This window comes from Azolla caroliniana, unplaced genomic scaffold, assembly GCF_043228905.1.
Source record: "Azolla caroliniana isolate FFs.n. ecotype wild unplaced genomic scaffold, voAzoCaro1.0.p SCAF_41, whole genome shotgun sequence".
Lineage (NCBI taxonomy): Eukaryota > Viridiplantae > Streptophyta > Polypodiopsida > Salviniales > Salviniaceae > Azolla > Azolla caroliniana.
The window spans coordinates 135,756-157,965 of NW_028230476.1; the positions used below are offsets into that span (position 1 = coordinate 135,756).

A 22,210-nucleotide genomic window follows, 5' to 3' on the forward strand; every position below is an offset into this window, starting at 1 on the left:
TCATAATGCTATACCAGTTAATGGGTGGCGAAAAGGAAATGTAGACAAGATGTGTCCTTTTTGTACAGATGTAATAGAGACTGCTAAACATTGTTTGTGGAGTTGTGGTTTTGCTATGGATATATGGAAACAAATTATAAAATTTTTAATTCCAATATATCCTAGAGCAGTGTACACATGGGGTGCAGTATTATGGGCAGCGGTACATGATAAACCGATGGAATATGAACAGGAGGAGGTTGCGGATGCTATTATGGTGAGGCATGGTATGATGGAAAAAATTTTGATCCCTCCGAATCCACAAATACAAACTGATAAACCTCAAATATGGCAATTGGTAAGCAGTATTACAATTTGGTATATTTGGAAGGCTCGATGTTTGAAGGTATTTCAAAATATGACTGAAAGACCTACTCAAATAATCTCCGGAATTTGGATAGAGATTGTACATAATCTTAGAGGGATTTTGGATGGTATAAAAGGTAATACGCATCAAGCGGAGCTTAGGCGGGTGGAGTTTCATGCCATTTGGGACATAGGTATATTTTATAGACGGTATTTTGGTAAGGTGGAGTGGTTCTACTCAACACCAAAGTGTTTATTCAAGCCAATGGTTAGACTTTAGAAAAATATAGGGGATCGGTATAGCTTGTATGTTTAGCCTTATGGCGGTTTTCTAATACTAATGTAGTATCTTTTTTGGGGAAACATTTTTCAAACCGTTAAACCATTAAACCATAAAACCATAAAAACTGCGGTTTCGTGGTTCGGTTTCGGTTTTCAACATAGGTCAATTTTTTAATTTTTTAAAATTTATAATATTTCATTTTTTAAAATTTTTAAAATTTTTAAGATGTTCCTAAAATGTGAAAATAAGGTCTAAAAATGAAAAGATTGTTTAAAAACAAATTTTAAAACTTTTTAGATTTTTTTTAAAATTTTTACAATTTTTTTTATAAAAAATAAAAAATCGTTTAACCGTTTAAACCGTGGTTTTTTATTGATGAAACTGAACCGAAACCGAACCGAACCGAACCATTGAAACCATTAAGTCGTTAAACCGCGGTTTCGCGGTTCGGTTCGGTGTTGTCGATTTTGTTGTGTGTGTGTGTGTGTGTGTGTGTGTGTGTGTGTGTGTGTGTGTGTGTGTGTGTGTGTGTGTGAGGAGATTAAATCCCATCAGAGAATGATATGCTACTGAATGGGATTTCTTTGAGATAATTCTTGTTATACTATCAAGGAAATCACTTCTTCGTTTCCTTTTGATTCCTCTTCTTATTCTTGTGGTTGAAGAGGAATTAGATCATAACTTCTTCTTCTTCTTCTTGTATTATCGTTAGATATGCGCAAGAGATTTGAATATTTGGATGGATGGATCTCCTGCAAATTGCAGATAGAAGGATGCATGCAAGGCCATGGATGATGATTAAAAGGTAGATTGATTGACTATGGTGGTCAAGGATTTCTGGTATGTGTATGTGTATGTGTATTTGTATGTGCATGTGCCTGTGTGTGTGTGTGTGTGTGTGTATGTGTATGTGCCTATGTGCCTATGTGTATGTGCCTATGTGCATGTGTATGTGTATGTGTTGCGTTGCCTAGGCCTATTGTATCGGAAAAGTGCTTGTGAAATTCGGTGCGGGTCGTATGATAGTATCGAGCAAAGCGTCCGGCCGGTCAATAGTGTGTACGCACACAGACATAACCCATGGCCCACGATTTGTTAACGTGTTGTGTGGCTGATAGCAAAAGCGAGAACACATAAATATGTACATCCTAATGGCCCTTGACTATACATAAGAGCTTGGTTGTGTGGGTAGTCCAAGATCACAATAACCCACATACATACCTCAAATGGTTCAAGACTTGGGTTGGGGTCTACTTCGCTCATTTTCAGTTTGGTTCGGTTTCAAGGCAAAGAAATTGAACCGAACCGTTTATATAAAACCAAACCAAACCAAATCGTTTATGAGCTCTCAAGTATGTATTTAAACAAAACCATTTATGAAAAAGTAAACCAAACTAAGTAAACCCAAACAGTTTAAGGAAAAGTTAAAACCAAACCAAACCATTTAATAAAAAAATTTAACCTAATCATTTAAGTCAAACTAATTAAATATTTAAATAAACAAAAACACATTTTAAAAAATAAGTGTTTAAGTTAAATTTATTATATCAATAAAAACCCATTAAATTAATAAACTAATAAAGTAAAAAAACAGTTAACCAAAAACTTATAAACCTTTAAACCAAACCATTTAAACCTATAAACCCAAGTTTTAAAACCAAACCTTTTATTGAAAATGCAAACCATTAAAAAAATTTGGAACCAATAAATCGTTAAACCATAGCTTAACGATTCGGTTTGGTTTGAGCCGAAACCATGCCCATTGCTAGCTGCTAGATGGGTTGGGACTTTTGAGAATGCATTTTTTAAATAAATGGTGGTTGAGCATCTTAATTCGTATGCCTTGTGCTTTTTTTAACTTTTTTTTCTCTCTTCATTATGAAGAGTGTTTTTTTTACCTTAAGGTTGGCGAGCTTTTAATTTTTAAGGGTTTGGTATTTGTCTCCCATGCATTACTCAGTGGTGATCGATGACCAAAAGAATATATTACAATCATTTGTGAGCATTTGACCCAAGGTTGGTGAGGTTTTAATAGTGTTGGCCTTTTTATCCCTCGAGCATGGTCTTAATTCTTAATGCGTATGGGTTGTCTTGAACCCATAGATGGTGATGGTGATTTGTATGTATATTATCCATTTTATCAAAGCTTTTGATAAATATTGGTGAAAGCTTTCATTGTTTCCTCATCAATATTTTATCGGAGTGATGCATCGTTGTGTATGCATGCATGCATGCATGCATGTATGTATGTATGTATGTATGTGATCATTTGTGAACCTTACATGTTGATTGATCAAGTGATGGCCAATCTATGACGTATGACACATTCATTACACATCCACGACTACATATACACCCTCCATTCCATGTTAACCTGTGCATTCTCTTAATCGTAAGCGTACAATTTTCAAAGGAGACACCACATACATATTGATGATGAATTATTTACTCTGACATGGAATGTTTGTAATGAAGCATTCATCTCCTCATTGTACTGCCTAAATTTAGATCCCACACATCACAATGAGACTTTAGCAAATGGAATTCCTTTGCGTTTACAGGAACAAACATCTATATATGTATGTATGTACATTTTTCCTCTCACACGTGATGACTTGCAAGAAACACAAATTCCTACTATACAATACATTAATTCCAATTATTAGTGTTTTTGTGAAAATTATTTCTCCCTTTACATTGGAGGTGGTAATTGGCAATGCCGAACCAAATTGCATAAACCGCAACTTAACAGTTTAAACGGTCTAGTTCAAGTTTGAATATTTATTAGCAATTCGGTTTAGGTCAACGATTCTATATAAGCTTCAAAATTTTCAAATGATTTGAGTTCAAGATTCCCAAACCAAATCAGACCACATGAAATTATTGCCAATTGCTACTTATATCAGCTACTTTTGTTGTACTTCAATTCTTTTTGAGCTACGTAATCATGGGGAAGTTGGGGTACAACTTATTTAGTTCTAGTTGGACATGCTCTTTGATATTCGGCTAACACATGTTCACAGATGATTGATTGTGTTATCGGCATAAAACCAAAACTTCTTAGCTATATTATTTATACCATTCGACTACAAATAAAATGATATCGTTTATGACAGACGAGATTTGCTCAAGGGATTGTGATAAAAAAAAGCATGACGAGTTGGAGATTCTGATACTAAAATTGCTCAACGGCATGAGATTCTTATCGTCTGGACAACGACTCCAATCATGACATCCAATTACGACATTCCTTATTGGCATTTGCAACCTCCGAAAAAGGTTGTTTCCCCCACCGATCGCATAGAGTTGAAAATCTTGTAAAATGTTTACACTAATGACAGGATATCTTCTTTAAAATAAATAAAAACGCGACGAGATCAAGTCGAGGCATTAGCAACTCCCGAAAACACCATCAATTTGGCATCTAGAGCTTCGAAGAACTTCCAAATGAGAGAGGCGAAACAGGTCCGAGGAGGGGGGATGTATGTATGTGTGTGTGTGTGTGTATGTAATGCAATGTATGTTTGTATGTATGTGTATATGTATGTATGTATGTGTGTGTGTGTGTGTGTATGTATGTATGTATGTATGTATGTGTGTGTGTGTATATGTATGTATCTATGTAATGCAATGTATGTATGTATGGATGTATCATGTATGTATGTAAGTATGGATGTATGTATGTAATGCTATGTATGTATGGATGTATCATGTATGTATGTAAGTATGGATGTATGTATGTATGTATGTATGTATGTAATGCTATGTATGTAATGCTATGTATGTATGGATGTATGTATGTATGTATGTATGTATGTAATGCTATGTATGTATGTATGTATGTATGTATGTATGTATGTATTGTATGGATGGATGGATGTCTGTCTGTCTATGGTGGCTGTGTTAAATGCAGTGCCTACCTAATCTGTAGGAGAGCATGCAGAATGTATTGATTTCCTAAAGCACCCAAAAAGAAAGGCTGCTTCAATCTCCTCCTTCTGTTCTGTCTCTGTTTGGTTTTGCATGAAAGAGAAGAAGAGAGATTCATTTCCTTCTTTTCTTCTTCATCCATTCATTCATCCATCCATCCATTCCTTCTTCATACAGATCATACATTGTCTGCATATATATATATATATATATAGATAGATAGATAGATAGATAATTCGAGTAGCCGAATCTAGGATCTGGATCTCCAGCTCAGATCAAAGAACAAAAGCAAAACAGAGAAAGAAGAAGAAGAAGAAGAGCAGAATCTAAAAGAAGACAGGCAAAGGTATTTATTTTGGTTTGATTCTTATTCTTCTCGTCTCCTTTCCTTCTTCTTCCTTCCCATCTCTCGGGAAACGTTTGAGGCTTTATGTCTTCCTTTAATTCCTGGATTTCCCTCTGTCTGTCTCTCCCTTTGAGGTCCTTTGATCTTTGTAAATCTGCGATTGGTTAGATCCATCGATTCTCTCTCTCTCTCTCTCTCTGTGTATGCGTGAACAAAAAAGATCCACCTGAAAATTTACGAGATTTCTTTTAGTAGCTCCTTTTGCGCTTCTCTCTATATGTAATTTCTTTTCTTTTCTTCTTTTGGTCTGCTGTCTCTGAAAAAGGAAAAGGACCCCTTAAAATGCATCGATTTGATTTTCACAGAATTCTTTTCAATGTTGGCCATAGAGAAAAGGGTATATAGGTTTTCCCTTAATTCATGACACCAATTGTGCTAATTCAATTAATCGCGGTTTTGAATTGTCTCTGAAAATGTAGTTTTGTAAGCGATGGAGACCACAGCAGCAGCAACAGGGGCAACTGCGTTCACGAAGGTAACCTCTCTCTCAACAAATATTCTGGTTTTAATGATTTTTATTGTAAAATTTGCCAACGCTTCCAGAATTTGGCTACATTTCCCCAGTAGTCACTCTCATATCTCAACAAATTATCTGGTCTTAATAATTTTTAATGTAAAATTTCCGATGCTTCCAAAATGTGGCTACATAATACATTTCCCTAGAAGTCACTCTAATACCTCGACCAAATATCTGGTTTTAACTAATTTTTATTGTAAAATTTTCCAATGCTTTTTCAAAATTTGGCTGCATTTTCTCCAGAAGTCACTCTTCCAAAACATGTTTCCAAAGTTTGTCCACTAATGTTTCCAAAGATGTCAATATCTTGGGAGTTTTGGTCATTTTCTATTGTAATAATCTTCTAACCCTTCCATAATTTGGCTGCATTTTTTTGTAGATGTCAGGGATAGCCATATCAGTTGCCTCCTCAACAAGTTTGCGAATTCAGCCACGTGTTAAGGCCTCAACATCGACTAAGAGCATTACCAGTATCATAGTACCAGGAAATATCAGGAGCTCGAGGAGTAATTTTCGATGTGGCAGTGGAGCATATGAATCCCTGCTAACAGATCTTACGGTCCGGTCAAAACAAGAGAGAGATGGGCAACAAAGGTCATCAGCTCTTGGGACCACGTGTGAATACCAGAAGATTCTGGTCGCCAATCGTGGAGAGATTGCAGTGCGGGTGATTAGGACAGCTCATGAGATGGGTATACCATGTGTTGCAGTTCATTCGACAATCGATCGACAGGCATTGCACGTTCAGCTCGCTGATGAGGCTGTTTGCATTGGGGAAGCTCCAAGCAGCCAGTCGTGAGTTTTCATCTATCTATATTTATATATAAATTTATATATTCATATATTCTTTTGCATTATGCGTCTTCAGATAGCCGCCAGTTTTTATCTATGCAATTATCTGTTAGTCTATTTGTTAGCATTTTGCACCTAAGCCAGTTGGCAGTTTTCATATATGCAAGCATGTGTGCATGTATATTTATTATGCTGTTTTACACATCCTTAGCGAGTTGCAAGTTTTCAAATATGCATGCATATATAAATGTTGTTATGTTATAATTTTCTTTAAAAAGAATTCTCATATATGCTCTTTTGCTCCCAGTTATTTGGTAATTCCAAACATAGTTTCTGCAGCTGTTACCCGTGGATGTACGATGCTGCATCCTGGTTATGGTTTTCTCTCTGAGAATGCCACATTTGTTGATATCTGTAGAGATCATGGAATCAACTTTATCGGGCCAAATGTGAGTGATATCTAGAGTACAACTAGGCTATAATTAATGAGCTTTATTATGTACAATGAGAGTTGTTTGTACAAAGATACCATGATTTTTATTTTTGGTTTACAGCCCGATAGTATAAGGATGATGGGTGACAAAGCAACTGCACGTGAAACAATGAAGAAGGCTGGGGTTCCTACTGTTCCTGGCAGTGATGGGCTGATCGAAGTTAGTAGATTACCATAGAAAAACATAAGACTTGTCTTCATTAAATTTCTCTATTTTTATCAGAAATTGATGGTTTGATTCTAATGTTGTGATATATTTTGTTGCATTTTATTTTTATTTTTTAGACAACAGAGGAAGCTGTTAGAATTGCACATGAGATTGGTTTTCCTATCATGATTAAGGCATGCTCCTTATTTTTATATTATAATACCAGTGATTATGGATCCACTTTCCAGTGGAAGCTAAATGCCAGAAAACAAATTTGAATGTGATTATAAAAGAAAATTTATTTTATTTCAGGCAACAGCAGGTGGTGGTGGACGGGGTATGCGTCTAGCTAATGAACCGGGAGAATTTGTCAAATTATTGCAGGTAATAAGATCTTCCTCTTTAGATATGTTTGAATTTGTTAAGGATTTCAATGCTAAAATTCAATGTTTCTGCAAATCTTGCAGCAAGCACGGAGTGAAGCAGGTGCCGCCTTTGGAAATGATGGAGTTTATCTAGAGAAGTACATAACAAATCCGAGGCACATTGAGTTCCAGGTTCTAGCAGATAAATATGGAAACTGTGTACACCTTGGTGAACGTGATTGCAGCATTCAGGTCTGCTATATACAATTGATTGAGTGTGTATACTTGTTAGAATGTGGGATAGTTGTTTGTTTACTGAAATGTTCTTTTTATCACCCAGAGACGGAATCAAAAGCTATTGGAAGAAGCACCATCTCCTGCCTTATCATCTGAGCTGAGGAAGGCTATGGGAGATGCCGCAGTTGCAGCTGCTAAATCAATAGGTTATGTGGGAGTTGGAACAATTGAGTTCCTTCTCTCCGAAGATGGGTCATTCTATTTTATGGAGATGAACACTAGAATACAGGTTAATAATCTGATCATCATAGAAATTATATAACTGAGTTCCTTCTCTCCGAAGATGGGTCATTCTATTTTATGGAGATGAACACTAGAATACAGGTTAATAATCTGATCATCAAAGGTGGTGGCAGGAGCACGTGTATGTAATCCTCATAATCAATTGTATAACTGAGTATCTTTTCATCTACTGTTCTGTTGCCTTTTTCTACAGGTTGAGCATCCTGTGACAGAAATGATATCATCTACAGATCTCATTGAAGAACAAATACGTGTTGCGATGGGTGAGAAGCTTCGATTCACTCAGGTTAGTATTAGTATTCGCAGTGAAGTGATTTGAAAACGTACAGGATATGATGAATAATTTGCAATTTTTTAGCCAGTTTATATGGCAGAATGAAATATTAAAAATCTAACAAATAAGACTAGACCTAGAGAGTAGAAACAAATTGGAGTACTGGTTAAGTTGGAGATTAATGTGTGAAACGTTTTCATTATTTTAGGAAGAAATTGTTTTCAAGGGACATTCAATTGAGTGCCGTATCAATGCAGAAGATGCATTCCAAGGTTTTAGACCAGGGCCAGGTAAAGACGCTATGTTTGCCTTTAAATGTTACTTGTTTCGCTGTGGAATGATTTCACAATCTACATTTTTTGCATTCACAGGACGTATAACTGGGTATTTGCCACCTGGAGGTCCTTTCGTGAGGATGGATAGTCACATATACTCTGACTATGTTGTGCCACCGAGCTATGATTCCCTTCTTGGCAAGGTAGGTTTTGTGCTTACACCTGTGTTTCATTTTCCAAATATAGAAATCTACCATCTCAATTTTGAGTTTCTCTCTCTCCTCCCTTTTATATGTATAGCTCATTGTGTGGGCTCCAACTAGAGAGCGAGCCATAGACAGGATGCTGCGAGCCCTAAATGATACTGTCATTACTGGTGAGCCATGAACTCAGTATTCAGTTGATGATATTGTTTGTGTCTTTTGCATTTTCGTGCTAATCTCGCTTAACTATTACCTGTAAGGCATTCCAACAACTATCGACTACCACAAACTCATCCTCCAAATTCAGGTTTGAATGGGTCGTTTTATGTTATTATTTTTCTTGTAAACCGGGTGTTTTAATCTTGGTTGGTTTCTTCCACAGGATTTCAAAGATGGAAAAGTTGACACTGCCTTCATCCCGAAACACGAAGATGAATTGGCTGCAGTGAGTATTGTAACTTCTCAGGTTTAAATGGCATTCATAAATGAACTATTAAAGATATAACTACATTCTAGGTTTTCATGACATCTTATGTTCTACTTGATAAGTAAGCTTTGTATCTTCATGGCATTCTTCATATAAGAATCTATTACAAATATCTCGCTTAAAAGAAAATATATTTTGCTTGCAGCCTAGTGCTATCATTAAGGCAGAACCAACTCTGAAACAGGTAAGGCAGAGTTGCAATTAATATTCCCAAGAATTCTGTGATTTAACTTAAATGAATTTATCTTTATTTGTTTAATGATACTGCACAGACAGAGCCAGCAGTAAAAGAATTGGAGAAAGCTGTAGCTTGAGTTGTAGAGGCAGAGGAAGCTGAAGCTTTTTTCGCAAAATCCTTCTCTAAATTTGGAGAGCTTTGATTTATAGTATATTCTTGAGTCTAATTCATCAAAATATTGATAAATGTAGATGATTCAATGAGCCGAGAATTCGAAATTTGATAATTTAGCGTAGTGATAATTTAGTGAAAAATTCTTGTTCTCAGATCATGACCATGATCCCAAGTGTCTTATGATGTCTTTCCCCATGAATCATGTACCAGGGAATTACTTTCTACATCGTAATTGTAAGATGAAAATCTTAGATTTTGTTTGTGATCGTTGATTTAAGAATATGAAGGTTGGAGCTTCAAAATCAAATCTTCAGGAATATTTCATGAAACCAAAACTTTTCATTGGACTTTTTCTTCACATCTCTGTGTTGATAGAACATTCACCAGAATAATCTTTATACATGTGGTAAATGATCATGGATGAGAGAGCTACTTAGTGATTGGAATTGCTTTTAGCATGTAGTAATGTGCTTCAGATGCAGTATTAATGCCTTTCTAGCTTCAAAGAGTTCGGAATTGTAAGGGATTGGTGTCTCTCAAACTTGTAGTCCTGGGGTTATCCACACTAAAAATATAAGCTTTAATTTTCCTAAATATCAATGAAAATTATCCTAATGAGGTGGCTTTGCAATTCGTAGTGTTTTTTTTAATAACATCTTGCTCTTGGCGAGTGATTGCAAAGCATGAGGTTGCTTTATTATGTGATGATTCAAAAGATAATTTTACAAGCTTTGAGTTCATAAGTGAGCCAATGTCAGTACACCAATTACCAGAGGATGAAATAATATGGAAGAAAGTCATGGGAGTAATAGGGAGTAGGGCAAGTCTCTATGAATGACTGTATGTAAAGGCATGATGTGATAAAATATTGCCAAAAAACTAGGGCAATACCTGCATCAAATTGGTTCATGACACTTAGAAATGTTGTATTACCTGTTTGAACTTATTTGTACACGACATTTTTCAACAAACTTATTGCCTCCCCATTTCAACACATCCCCTCCTCTCAATAAGCATCCTCTTTGAGTTGGGTTTGGGGTTTATGATTAGCCATTGCACAAATCATTACATGTGAATCAATATGCATGTATCTCATTCTGAAAACAAATGCAACTCTAAGGCTACAAATAGAAAGTGTCAAACTGATGTTGATTACAATGCAAAGATCTATCAGCAAATAAAGGATCTACTTAAGGTATGTTACCATCGCATACTAGCATTGTACTAGCACTTCATGAACAGTAAAACATCAGATTCTTAGGAGCTGGATAGGGAAAGACTTCTTATTATCAAACCTGAAGACAATTTGGATCGTTGATTCAATCTGTCCATCTATGGTCAACAAGTATGATGGTTCCAATTATAACCACCAGCTACTAATTGTATGGCTATTCAGGCAGACTTGAAAAAGCCAACCAAAAATCTAATGGACAGCCTACCTACCCATTTTGCCCCACCAATCGCAAAGCTATAAGCGCAGGTAGCTGGAATAAAGAACTGATTAGGCAAAAATAGGTGCCCATCTTTGGAAAGCCTTATGAAAAAAAATATTGGATCATTAACATAAGTTAAATTTCCTGCCATGTTCAGCCTTTGAATTGGAATATTATCCATATAAATAATAGAAAACCAAGTTACCAGTTCCTTTTCTGTATCACTGCTGAAGATGACTTTTAAAGTTCCATAAAATGTATACATAATCAGCATTTGAACAGGGAAAGTTTTATGAGCACAAATTATAAGCGCAGGTAGCTGGAATAAAGAACTGATTAGGCAAAAATAGGTGCCCATCTTTGGAAAGCCTTATGAAAAAAAATATTGGATCATTAACATAAGTTAAATTTCCTGCCATGTTCAGCCTTTGAATTGGAATATTATCCATATAAATAATAGAAAACCAAGTTACCAGTTCCTTTTCTGTATCACTGCTGAAGATGACTTTTAAAGTTCCATAAAATGTATACATAATCAGCATTTGAACAGGGAAAGTTTTATGAGCACAAATTACACAACAAAAAAAAATGTTGTCCAGCTCATATTGAATTAATGCAAACTAATAAATCACTCGGTGTTTGGCTCGTAAAGCTTTGTGCAATTAAAATTAACAATTTGCACTAACATAGGTAGCCATCTACCAATACAGACCTGATCTATGGATTTATTGTGGTAATAGTTCAGAATAATAATTTGTGTATCAAAAACTTTTAACCAGGAGGTCGAGCACCCTGTTTAGATGTTCCAAAGTAGTTTGTGACTATGCCCATGACTGCAAACCTGAAGAAAAGAAATAGAGAAGAAAAAAACACATTACAAACCTGATGATGGGGAAAGTTACAGCAGTCATATCGGAAAAACTTACGTCATTGCCATCACAATTTGTTTTAGATCATTCTCTATATCCCTTATATTAGCCAATGCTTGCGCACAGAAAATCAAAGCCAGCCAGGAACCAATTTTGTACTGTTTTAAAGATAGAGATGATTATAAACTCTCTCGCTCTCTCTTTCTCTCTCTCTAGATTGCACCCACAAGTTTCCTACAACTAATGGGCATATATGTTTCAACTACTGTTACACCATGCAATCTTTGAGGAATTCTAATGACTTGTCGTTCCAAACAGATCTGAGTAGGTAACTTGAGGGGTTCTCATAGAGTTGCAAATCTGTGTAGGTCTTCTATCCTTATTTGCAGTCAACAGGTTTCCTATTAGTTGGGATCTTCGGTTGTATAGTCAGAGACCTAATTTCCAGACTTCAGGAATGTGGGTAGTGGATACAATTTATTCAATAATCCGGATGAAATCTTATCAATATTGCCATGGAGCTTTCCAAGAGCTAGTTGTCGCATTTGTATCAATATCCCACTGAAAGACAGGCTTTTGTTATAGTTTCATTGTATGCGTTTGCATCATAATTCCATAGTCAAGTACCTATTGAAATTCCGATTGCATCATTTAACAAAAGCAATGCCTCAGACTTTTAAAACCAATTCAAAGTACTTTCCTCTTGAAATACATTTATAAATAGTTATGGTTGATAAATGTTCCAACAGACCCTGATCTAACATTGTATAAAGCTGTATTTGAGACTGATTGATATCGCAGATGGAAAGAGTAATAAATACTTGATATACTGTATGGAGATTAATGATTGGGTTTTAGGCAAAACAAAGTCATTCAGTACTGAAAAACTCAAATCAACCTATCAATGTCACCTTGAATCTCAACAAGGTATGAGTCCAAGATTTCAGCGGAACATCAATGCCGACGGCTTCTCAGGTGCCCAAATAAACTACATTTGTGATGGTATACACTGACACCACATCAACAATGGCAAACCTCTTTGTGACCCCAAACATCAACAAATATCAGAAGCATTGTTTAGCCCTCAAAGGTATTCTATGATGATAATGCCTTGTCCCTCGAAGAACGCCCCTTTCACAGCCAGGCATGCTCTACCCAGCCTGCATCACTGAAGAACTACCCAACGTGAACAGCTGATTTGAGTGCCCAGTCACAATGTTGTTTTTGGACAACAGTGACCCCTAGTATTGAAGTTTTAGACTTTGCCAAATTTGACTACCATTTCAACATCAATATAAAGCCCTAAAACATAAGTTTCTTTGGACCAGACCAGATGTAAAAACAAAGTGTAGCTCAATCATTATTGGAACCTAAACAAACACAAGGCAGTGAAGTTCACCATCCATCGAGACCTGATCATAATCAGGCAGAATGGGATTCAGGTTGGAAAAACACTGATCCATCCATCCACAACAGTTGAGCCCAAATGTCCACCCTAAACATGATACTAGTTTGTTTGTTAAACTCAAGATATTGACAATGACTACTGAGGACAAGCCAAGCCAAACAACCGCTTCAAGAACACTCACTGCCTCTTGAAACAATGATTACTAATCAATCTCCAAGTACAGACAATTCCAACAAATTTCAACAAAAAGAAGGCGTTACTGCAACTTTATGTGAAAGTTCAAAACATTGGGAATCAGAACGTAGAACAAAAGCACAACAAGAAAATTACAAACCTCAATCTTGCATAGTAGATCTTCAAGAACATTCATGGGACAAAGATAAAATGCATCTCTTCAACACAACGATTACTAATCACTCTCCAAGGCACCGAAAGTAGTAGTTATTAGTGTTGGTTTGAAATTTGCACCTACCATTCTGGCTGCATTTAATAGGGTGGTCCAGTTTTCAAGATTGGTCAATATCTTCTCCTTCTTAAAGATTCAAGTTGATCCAATGTTTGATGACTGAGACTTACATGAACCAGGGTATATCTGTGGGTGTATAGGTTCTTTCGGAACTCCCCCATCTCAAGAATGGAAATTCATTCATTCAAGAAGTAGACCAGCTTGACTCAGATGTCCATGACTATTTCATTTGGGCTTCTTAGTATTGATGTCCCAGGATATCATATTAGGGTCACCTGGAGAACGTTCGAGAATTTTGCCACATATGATGTCCCACAATTGAGGATGAAAGAGGTGCATTTTCATTTGTACTTGACATGCTGCATAATAGTTGATGCCTGTCAATTTCTCTAAGTGAATGGATCTTGATATGCTTGTAGAGCATGCGACTGCATGAGAGTTAGGGTTGAAGAGTTTTCAGTGGCAGCAGTTGTGTCTGGGTTTACTGTGGTCATTCTCTAGTTCTGCTGGTTGCATCAGAGAGAAAGAAATTGTTGTGTAGGTTAATTAAGGATGTTGTGGTGCAGAGAGACTAAAACTGCACACGATAATTATGTATGTGCAAAGGATATATTTTTCTGAGACCTTGTGATGGAGAATACGTTGACAGGAAATTTGAATTAACTGTTTCCTTGATTCATGCAAATTAAGAAATAACTGCTGTAAACAAATTCAAAATGTATTTAACTCAGAATTTGGTTCCGATTATCTTTTCAATGTCTTCTCCCTGACAGACATAGGAAGCTGGACATGGTTATCTAATAATTGGAGGATGCCTGCCAATAATTGTGAGGCACTTTCTGGGTGACATTGTTTATGCATCAGGATGCTATCACATTGTAATCATACGGCTTGTATGTTATCTCAGTGCAATAGCTTGAAAAGGGTCGCTTCTTCTTTGATTTGTATGGAAATTTCAGTCCCACGAGTCATGTTTGCCTTGCAGAGGTTGATACTAGATCAACATGACAGATTTGAAGGAGCAACAGTCTCAACGAAAATAGAATAGATGGATCGAGGACAGTGGATCAGATAAAAAAAAGAGAGAGATGAAAAATAACAAAAAAGATAGATGTATCTATGCACGTTGAAATCACAAAAAAGAAACCATGGGATCGATCAAACCATTCGAAAAAAAGAGCCGATGGAATCAAATGAGGGAAAGATCGATGAAACAGTGGAAAGAAAATATCATTACAAGGAAGAAAGAACAGAATATATCAATCAAGAAGATGCACAGACGAGAAGAGGAGAGGGAAAAAAGGGGAGAAGATTTACCCGGAGCATAACGCCTGCGACGCCAAAGAGGATGGCGAGGAAGCTGGAGTAGTCGAGAGGGAGATCTTGAGGATTGATGGGAGAAGGCGCATAGGGTTTTGCAGCAGAAGGGAGCCTGGGGTCTGAAGAATACGAAGACATTTCTTCTTCTTCTTCTTCTTCTTCTTCTGCTTCTACTTCTTTGTCTTCTGCTTCTACTTCTACTTCTTCTTCTTCTTCTTCTTCTTCTTCTTCTTCTGCTTCTGCTTCTGCTTTCTGTAGTCTAACAATCGGCAACGGTTCGGTTCGGTTCGAGAGGGTCAAAACCGAACCGGTTTGGAACTGAAACGTTAATTATTTTTTTGAACCGAACCGTTTAACCGTTAGGCCGCGGTTTCGCGTTTCGGTCCGGTTCAAACCGAACCGTTGCCAATTGTTATTCTGTACTAAAGAAGAACAAAAATATTCCCCACTTCAAACTCATGGGCGCATACATACATTCATACATACATACATACATCCATACATACAATATAGACCGATGTGTCTATTATGATACAAATCATTAATAGGTTTGGCGAGGGAATCGCCGGCCCTGGATAGTGCAGGTCGCTCGAAGCATGGCGCGTGCGATCCGCACCGTCCGATTTGGATAATAATAAAAATGCACGACCAAAAATGTTGTTAGAGGTCGCCCAACCCTATCAGAGGTCGCCCAACTACCTATTGTGGTCACCCAACCTACATATTCTAGTTGCCCAACCTACCTATTGTGGTTGCCCAACCTAACTAAAGTGGTCACCCAACCTCTGTAACGTATGTGGTCGCCCAACCGAGTTTACATGTGGTCGCCCACCTGCCATTTAAGTTTGGTCGCCCAACCTTTTAACCGACAAGTATAAAACCCTGAAACATGTCATTATCTCTCAAATTTTCAAACGAGATTGACAGGCTTTTTTTCCGGGAACGCGATTTTTCTTCAGGCAACTTGCAATCAACATTCCCAACAATCACTTCTGCAATCAGTGCCCTACTATTTCCCAGGTATGTATTTGTGTTTGTCTCTACATTTTTTGAATTTGTTTTTATGTGGTTGGCTTTTTCATGTTGAGGGATTAGGGTACAAAGACTGGTGGGATTCCGATAACGGTGAGATATATCCAACTCAAGAGGGGTACATCATGAACCAATCTCCCCTAATAATGGTAATGATGTGTGATGCATGCGTGCTGACTAATGATTTGTTAAAGGGTTTTCGTTAGAAGACATTGGAGAAGTTGTGTAGTTGACATGTCTAAGGGTGGGGAGAGCATGGATCAGGCATTAGTGGTTCATCTGCCTCGGATCGAGCCGATACAACCCATGGCAACATTCGAGGAAGATGATCCTCCTACATGTATGTAGATTTAGTCTCGTTGTATTATGTCAATCTTTATATAACACATATAGAAACAACAGATGCTCCTAGCCTTAGCTCGTTATATATGGTTGGAAGAGTTTGTGGCACGATTTATGGACCACGAGATGGCCATCTACGACTCCAAAAACGACGAGTGGTTGGAGATGTTGAAGAAGAAGATTGGCCATCTACGACACCATTGTGTCCAAGGGTTGACATCATGAATTACACATCCCAACTCAGCCAAATGGTTGAGATTGTGGTTTTTACGTGATGAAGACTATACAGATGTTGATCGAGGAGTTCTTACGAGGATGGATATCTTCGGCTTTTGTAAGTGTAGTTACAAATGTCTTATTCATGTGGTTTTTGTATAACTGTGTTCTTATATATATTTGATGACAGGGCACAGAGATGTGGTTCACCAAACGCGAAGTGGATTCACTTCGGATTCATGTGGACGAGTGGCCACAAAGGGTACTGGGATTTGCACCTGCGATCAATGGCCTCATATTGTAAATTTTGGATTGGCTACAAATTTTTTATCATGGTTGTCATAGCCACAGATATTAGACCTTGGCTGTCATATAATGGATATTATGTATACGACAAATATTGTAAATATCGTCATATTATTTGTACTAGAGTGGATGTTGTACATGTGGTATTATATTTTGTTATACATAGATATTGTAATATGGTCACCACTTTTTGTATAGTGAGTAGAGACTCATTGTATATCGAAAAAAACCAATTAATGGAAAAGTTGTTTATCTCAAGTGTTGGTAATCTTGGTAATCTCAAGTGTTGGACTCTTGCCCCAAAACCTGTTTTAGATTCAAAGATATGTTGTTTTCTCATTCATAGTGTGATTTGTGTTTGCTATATTTCAAAGATATGTTGTTTTCTCAATTATAGTGTGATTTGTGTCTGTTGTTTTTCAAAGATATGTTGTTTTCATATATATGTTATTTCATAACCATTCAGGTCACCCAACCCTCTTAAATATGGTCTCCCAACCTGTTTAAAAAATATATCTTCTCGTAAATTAAGTCTAAAAAACATCTCTTCTCATAAACAGGTTGCCCAACCTGTTTTAATATGGTCACCCAACTTATTGAATAGGTCGCCCAACCTATTACTCCTTGATATTGCGATCAAGAGGGGTAGTCATAGGTTTGCACTCTGTCATTCCGAATTTGTACAGTAAGTTGAGGACGTAGTGCCGTTGTGAGATAATTATCCTGACTGGTGTTCGAATTACTTCAATACCTAGGAAGTAATGAAGTTCGTGCAGGTCTTTCATTTCGAATCTGCCGGAAAGAAGTGGTTTAACTTTGTTAATCTCGGCGAGATCCTTTCCTCCGATGACCAAATCATCCACGTACAAGATGATGATTATCGGGCTATCCGACTCGTTTCGGATGTACAGGGAAGTGTCGAATTTTGACATCCAAAATCCGACTTGATGAAGATACTGCGGGATCTTCGAATGCCAAGCACGCGGTGCTTGTTTTAGGCTGTAAAGTGGCATCTTGAGTCGACATATGGCGTGGAGATGTTTACGTGATTCGAATCTGGGTGGTTGTATCATATACACTTCTTCTTCTAGCTCTCCTTAGAGGAAGGCGTTTTTCACGTCCATCTGGTGGAGGTGCCACCCTTTCGCTGCGGCGAGTGCAATTACGGTTCGTACTGTGATCATCTTTGTCACCGGGGCAAAGGTTTCTTCATAGTCTACACCGTGTGTTTGCATGTATCCTTTTGCAACGAGCCGTACTTTGAAGCGATTTACAGAGCCGTCGACATTATGTTTCACTTTGTAAATCCACCTACAACTGATCAATTTCTTGTTTGGGGGATGAGGAACGAGATCCCATGTCTCGTTTTTACATAACACTTCCATTTCCTCATTCATCGCATTAACCCATCGCGGATCCTTCACGGCTTCAGAAAGCGTTTCTGGCTCCTGTACTGGCGCTACCTTCATCATGAAGGTGTAATGATAGGCTAAGTACTCATCATAGCCGTAGCGGTTTACGGGGTTCTTCTCACGCGTAGATCGGCGTGGCTTGTTGTTTGAGAACTCTAGAGGTTTCTTCACGTCGTTCATGTGAATGTCAAGGCCTTCGAACTCACTGTCAAGATCGAAATGATCTTCGTATTCCTGCATTTTCGCCTTGCCTTTGTCTAGCTTTGGACTTGGCCGAAATGTGCTTTTATCACTTGGGGGCTCTTGTGGTCCACTCAGCCATGTCATAGTTGGGCTGTCTTTGAACATCTGCATGAGCCAATCCTCGGCTTCTATTCTTATTTCGGTGTCATCCGCGTCGAGCGGAGTTGAAGTATTCTCTGGTGCGTACCAGGATGCGGCCTTGTCGAAGACTACATCTCGACTGATGCGAACTTTTCGGGTAGATGGGTTATAGCATTTGTACCCCTTTTGTTCAAGCGAGTATCCCACAAGGATACATTTCTCCGACTTTGGATCAAGTTTTTGCCGCGTATCGTCGGGAATGTGTACATAGGCGATTGAGCCAAAAATGCGGACATGCGATAAGTTCGGCTTCTTCCCGAAAAACTTCTCTTGCGGAGTTATGTTGTGTACTCTTGAGGTTGTGCACCTGTTCATGAGGTATACTATTGTATTTGCCGCTTCTACCCAGTATGATTTCGCCAAGTTCTTCTCATTCATCATAGCTCGTGCGACTTTGACTATGTGCTTGTTTTTCCACTCTACTACGCCGTTTTGTTGAGGCCTATGTCGGCACGAGAACTCTCGTCGGATTCCTTCTTTTTGGAGATACTCCATGAACTCATCCGAAAAGTATTCTTTACCTCCGTCTGATCGAAGGCAGCGTACATGACGACTCGTAGCTTTTTCTACTTCGGCTTTGAACTTCTGGAAGTGTCTGAACACTTCGCTCTTCTGTCTCATCGGGTAGATCCAGGTGTTCCTGGAGAAGTCGTCGATGAATGTGACATAATAACGGCATCCGCTGAAGGTAGTCGTTTGGGCTGGTCCCCACACATATGAATGTATTACATCCAGGATCCCTTTGCTCACATTCCGCTCCTTAGAGAATGGGTGACGGTGTTGCTTTCCGAATTGGCATGCTTCGCACACGCCCGTGATCTCCTTTGCCGTAAAGTTCGGAAGTCCGATTACGACTCCTTTCGTCTGCATGTTCTGAAGCTTCGGGAGACTAATGTGGCCGATCCTCTTGTGCCACAATTTCAAGTCAGTTTCGACTTTCTGGACCTTTGCGTACATGGCCGACTTTACCTCGCTCGACTCGAGGATGAACATACGGCCTTCACGACGGCCGTGGGCTACGATTCGATCGCCTTTTTCGATAAAACAACCGTCATTTTTGAATCGTACTTGCATTCCTTGTTCGACAATTTGACCTACTAAGATTAGGTTCTTCGTGATTGTTGGGACATGCAAAACGTTCTTGAGGTAAGTTTGGTCCCCGTCATTTCCGAATGGGACATTCCTGATATGTTGTATTGAATGAGTCGTGTCATCGCCAGTCTCGACATATCCGGGCTCATCCGGTTTACGCAGTTCCCGGAACCAATCTTCATGAGACGTCATATGGTTGGACGCACCCGAATCAACAAACCATACACTATTTGAGGTGGAGGCGCTAGTTGAAGCCAGTGCGAACATTGAGTGTGCTTTATGCCTCATTATGAACATTCCGCCACGATCGCCGTAGTTAAAATTTGTTGCGTAGTTTGTGAGTTGTTGGCCTGCCTCACGTTTCTTCTTCCAGCACTCTTCTTCGTAGTGGTTGGGTTTTCTGCAATACCCGCACTCAACTAGGTTTCGGCGATTGCTCGATCCAACGTTATGACTCCCCCTTCCGCCAAGTTCTCTGGGCTCGTTCTTGTCTGCTTGCCACTGGTGGGAGTTAGGCCCTTGATTCCGCCGATCATTATGGCCTTGTCCGAAATGACCTCTATTTCCACGACCGAAATCTCTTCTATTATCCGACTAGGAGTAGAGCAAATGACCATCTGATGCGTTGCTCCTCTATCGAGCATGATTCTCTTTGACCAACAATATCGATTGAAGGTCGAAGAAGGAGGGAGGGTTCTCCCTTGCAAGAATGGCTGATCTAATCGCGCTGAAACACGGTGCTAAGCCTCCGAGGCATATATGCACTAGTTCGTCATCATCAATGACGACGTTGATCGATCTGAGGGCGTCACATAGCTCCTTGATCTTCAAGGTATAGCTTGAGATTGACATGTCCCTTTGTTGGATGCTATTCAACTCCTAATGCAGCTGGAGCTTGCGTGCGGCCGTGTTGGCTGCGAAAATCTTTTTGAGATTTTCCCATGCCTGCTTCGGCGTTTTTGCCTCTCGAATGTAGCCACACATATGATCATGAATGCATGATGCTAGACAATACAACACACGGCTCGCGACCTGCTGCCAAGCGGGATAGTCGGCATGTGTTGGGTGGGGTTGTGTTTCGTGAGCTCCTTCAATGTAGCTCCAGTTGTTGAGGACAAGGCCGTCAATGCGGAAGATCAAATAGCATTCGATTCGTGTTGAGTACCTGCGTATGACAGTTTCCAAGATCGTGCATAGAGAGAGAGAGAGAGAGAGAGAGAGAGAGAGAGAGAGGCACAAAAGAGTCTTTCTATTCAATAGAAACAATAATACAACCAACCTTACAAAAAGGTTACAAGGTCACTATATATAGTGACCGACTTAGGGCAACTACCATTTATGCTAATTACACAAATGGCCCAAACTTGATCTATACAAAGGGATAGTGTGAATACGTCCATTATACACTTGTATTCGACACTCCCCCATAATGGGCGTATACATGGGTTATCTAAGATTAAAGGTATAAACCTAGGTTCTCGGACATATCAGTTTTGTTCGAGTCGGCAGGGTCCGAAGGCAGAAGACCGGACTGGTCGGGTCGGAAGAGTTGAAGCCGATCATTAGGGAACTGATGTCGGTTGTCTGAAACCATCCTGCGTTGTGTCCGGCTCTAACCGGACTAGTTTGTCGTTACGCCCATCTGATGCCGAAGGGACCGAAAGCGGTCTGCCGAAAGACACTTGGTCATTCCATCTGCGACATTGTCGGTTGTGGATATTTTCTCTAGACCGATTTTCCCTGAAATGACGCAGTCCCGAACGAAGTGATATCGAACGTCGATATGTTTGGAGGCGTTGTGGTGAACCGGATTTCTCGACAAGGCAACAACACCTTGACTGTCGCTATAGACAACTGGAGCCGAGTCATGGTCGACTTGCCGAAACGTGTGCGCCAGCCGGCCGAGCCACAAAGCTTCTTTTGTAGCGTCGGACGCAACTACATATTCTGCTTTGGTCGTTGAGGTCGCTGTGCACTCCTGAAGTTTTGACTTCCACGAAATTGCTCCATTGCCGAATTTGAAGCAGTATCCGGTTGTTGATTTCCGACTGTCTATACAGCCGGCGAAGTCCGAGTCGGTGTAACCGACTACGCCTGAGGTTGAGTTCGGACCGAAAAGAATGCCGTGATCTTTTGTGCCAGCCAGATATTTGAACACATGCTTGACTGCGTTCCAATGCGATCGGCCAGGATTGTGCATAAATCTGCTAACGACTCCTACGGCATGAGAAATATCAGGCCGTGTCGCGACCATCAGGTACATAAGGGAGCCAACTGCCGGTGCATACGGTACCGACTTCATATCTTCCCCCTCCGGACCGGATGTCGGGCAGTCTCGCTGAGAGAGCCGAAGATTCATGGGGAGCGGGGTTGAAGCAGATTTGGCTGATTGCATGTTGAAGCATTCCAAGACACGTCCGATATAGTCGGTCTGAGACAAAAAAAGATGTCGTTTATCGCGATGCCGACTAATCTTCATGCCAAGTATGTGTCGTGCCGGACCGAGGTCCTTCATGGCAA

The 22,210-nt window shown here is 39.2% G+C and overlaps 2 protein-coding genes across 2 annotated transcripts; one reads left to right on the forward strand and one right to left on the reverse strand.

The window, feature by feature from the left end:
- Positions 1–4,500: 4,500 nt before the first annotated feature.
- On the forward strand, positions 4,501–9,666 carry CAC2 (acetyl Co-enzyme a carboxylase biotin carboxylase subunit). Its single transcript, XM_087337459.1, has 17 exons — positions 4,501–4,904; positions 5,384–5,439; positions 5,861–6,276; positions 6,581–6,722; positions 6,828–6,926; positions 7,052–7,108; positions 7,227–7,298; positions 7,382–7,531; positions 7,620–7,805; positions 8,013–8,105; positions 8,302–8,383; positions 8,465–8,571; positions 8,669–8,744; positions 8,832–8,878; positions 8,954–9,016; positions 9,204–9,242; positions 9,331–9,666. The coding sequence occupies exons 2-17, from the start codon at positions 5,395–5,397 to the stop codon at positions 9,370–9,372; spliced, it is 1,716 nt and encodes a 571-aa protein (XP_087193585.1). The 5' UTR covers positions 4,501–4,904; positions 5,384–5,394; the 3' UTR covers positions 9,373–9,666.
- A 1,759-nt stretch (positions 9,667–11,425) lies between these two features.
- LOC147849514 (asterix-like protein) lies at positions 11,426–15,136 on the reverse strand. The gene is made up of 3 exons (XM_087337462.1): positions 14,904–15,136; positions 11,770–11,870; positions 11,426–11,684 (listed from the first exon to the last, which is right to left on the reverse strand). The coding sequence occupies exons 1-3, from the start codon at positions 15,042–15,044 to the stop codon at positions 11,615–11,617; spliced, it is 312 nt and encodes a 103-aa protein (XP_087193588.1). The 5' UTR covers positions 15,045–15,136; the 3' UTR covers positions 11,426–11,614.
- Positions 15,137–22,210: the final 7,074 nt, after the last annotated feature.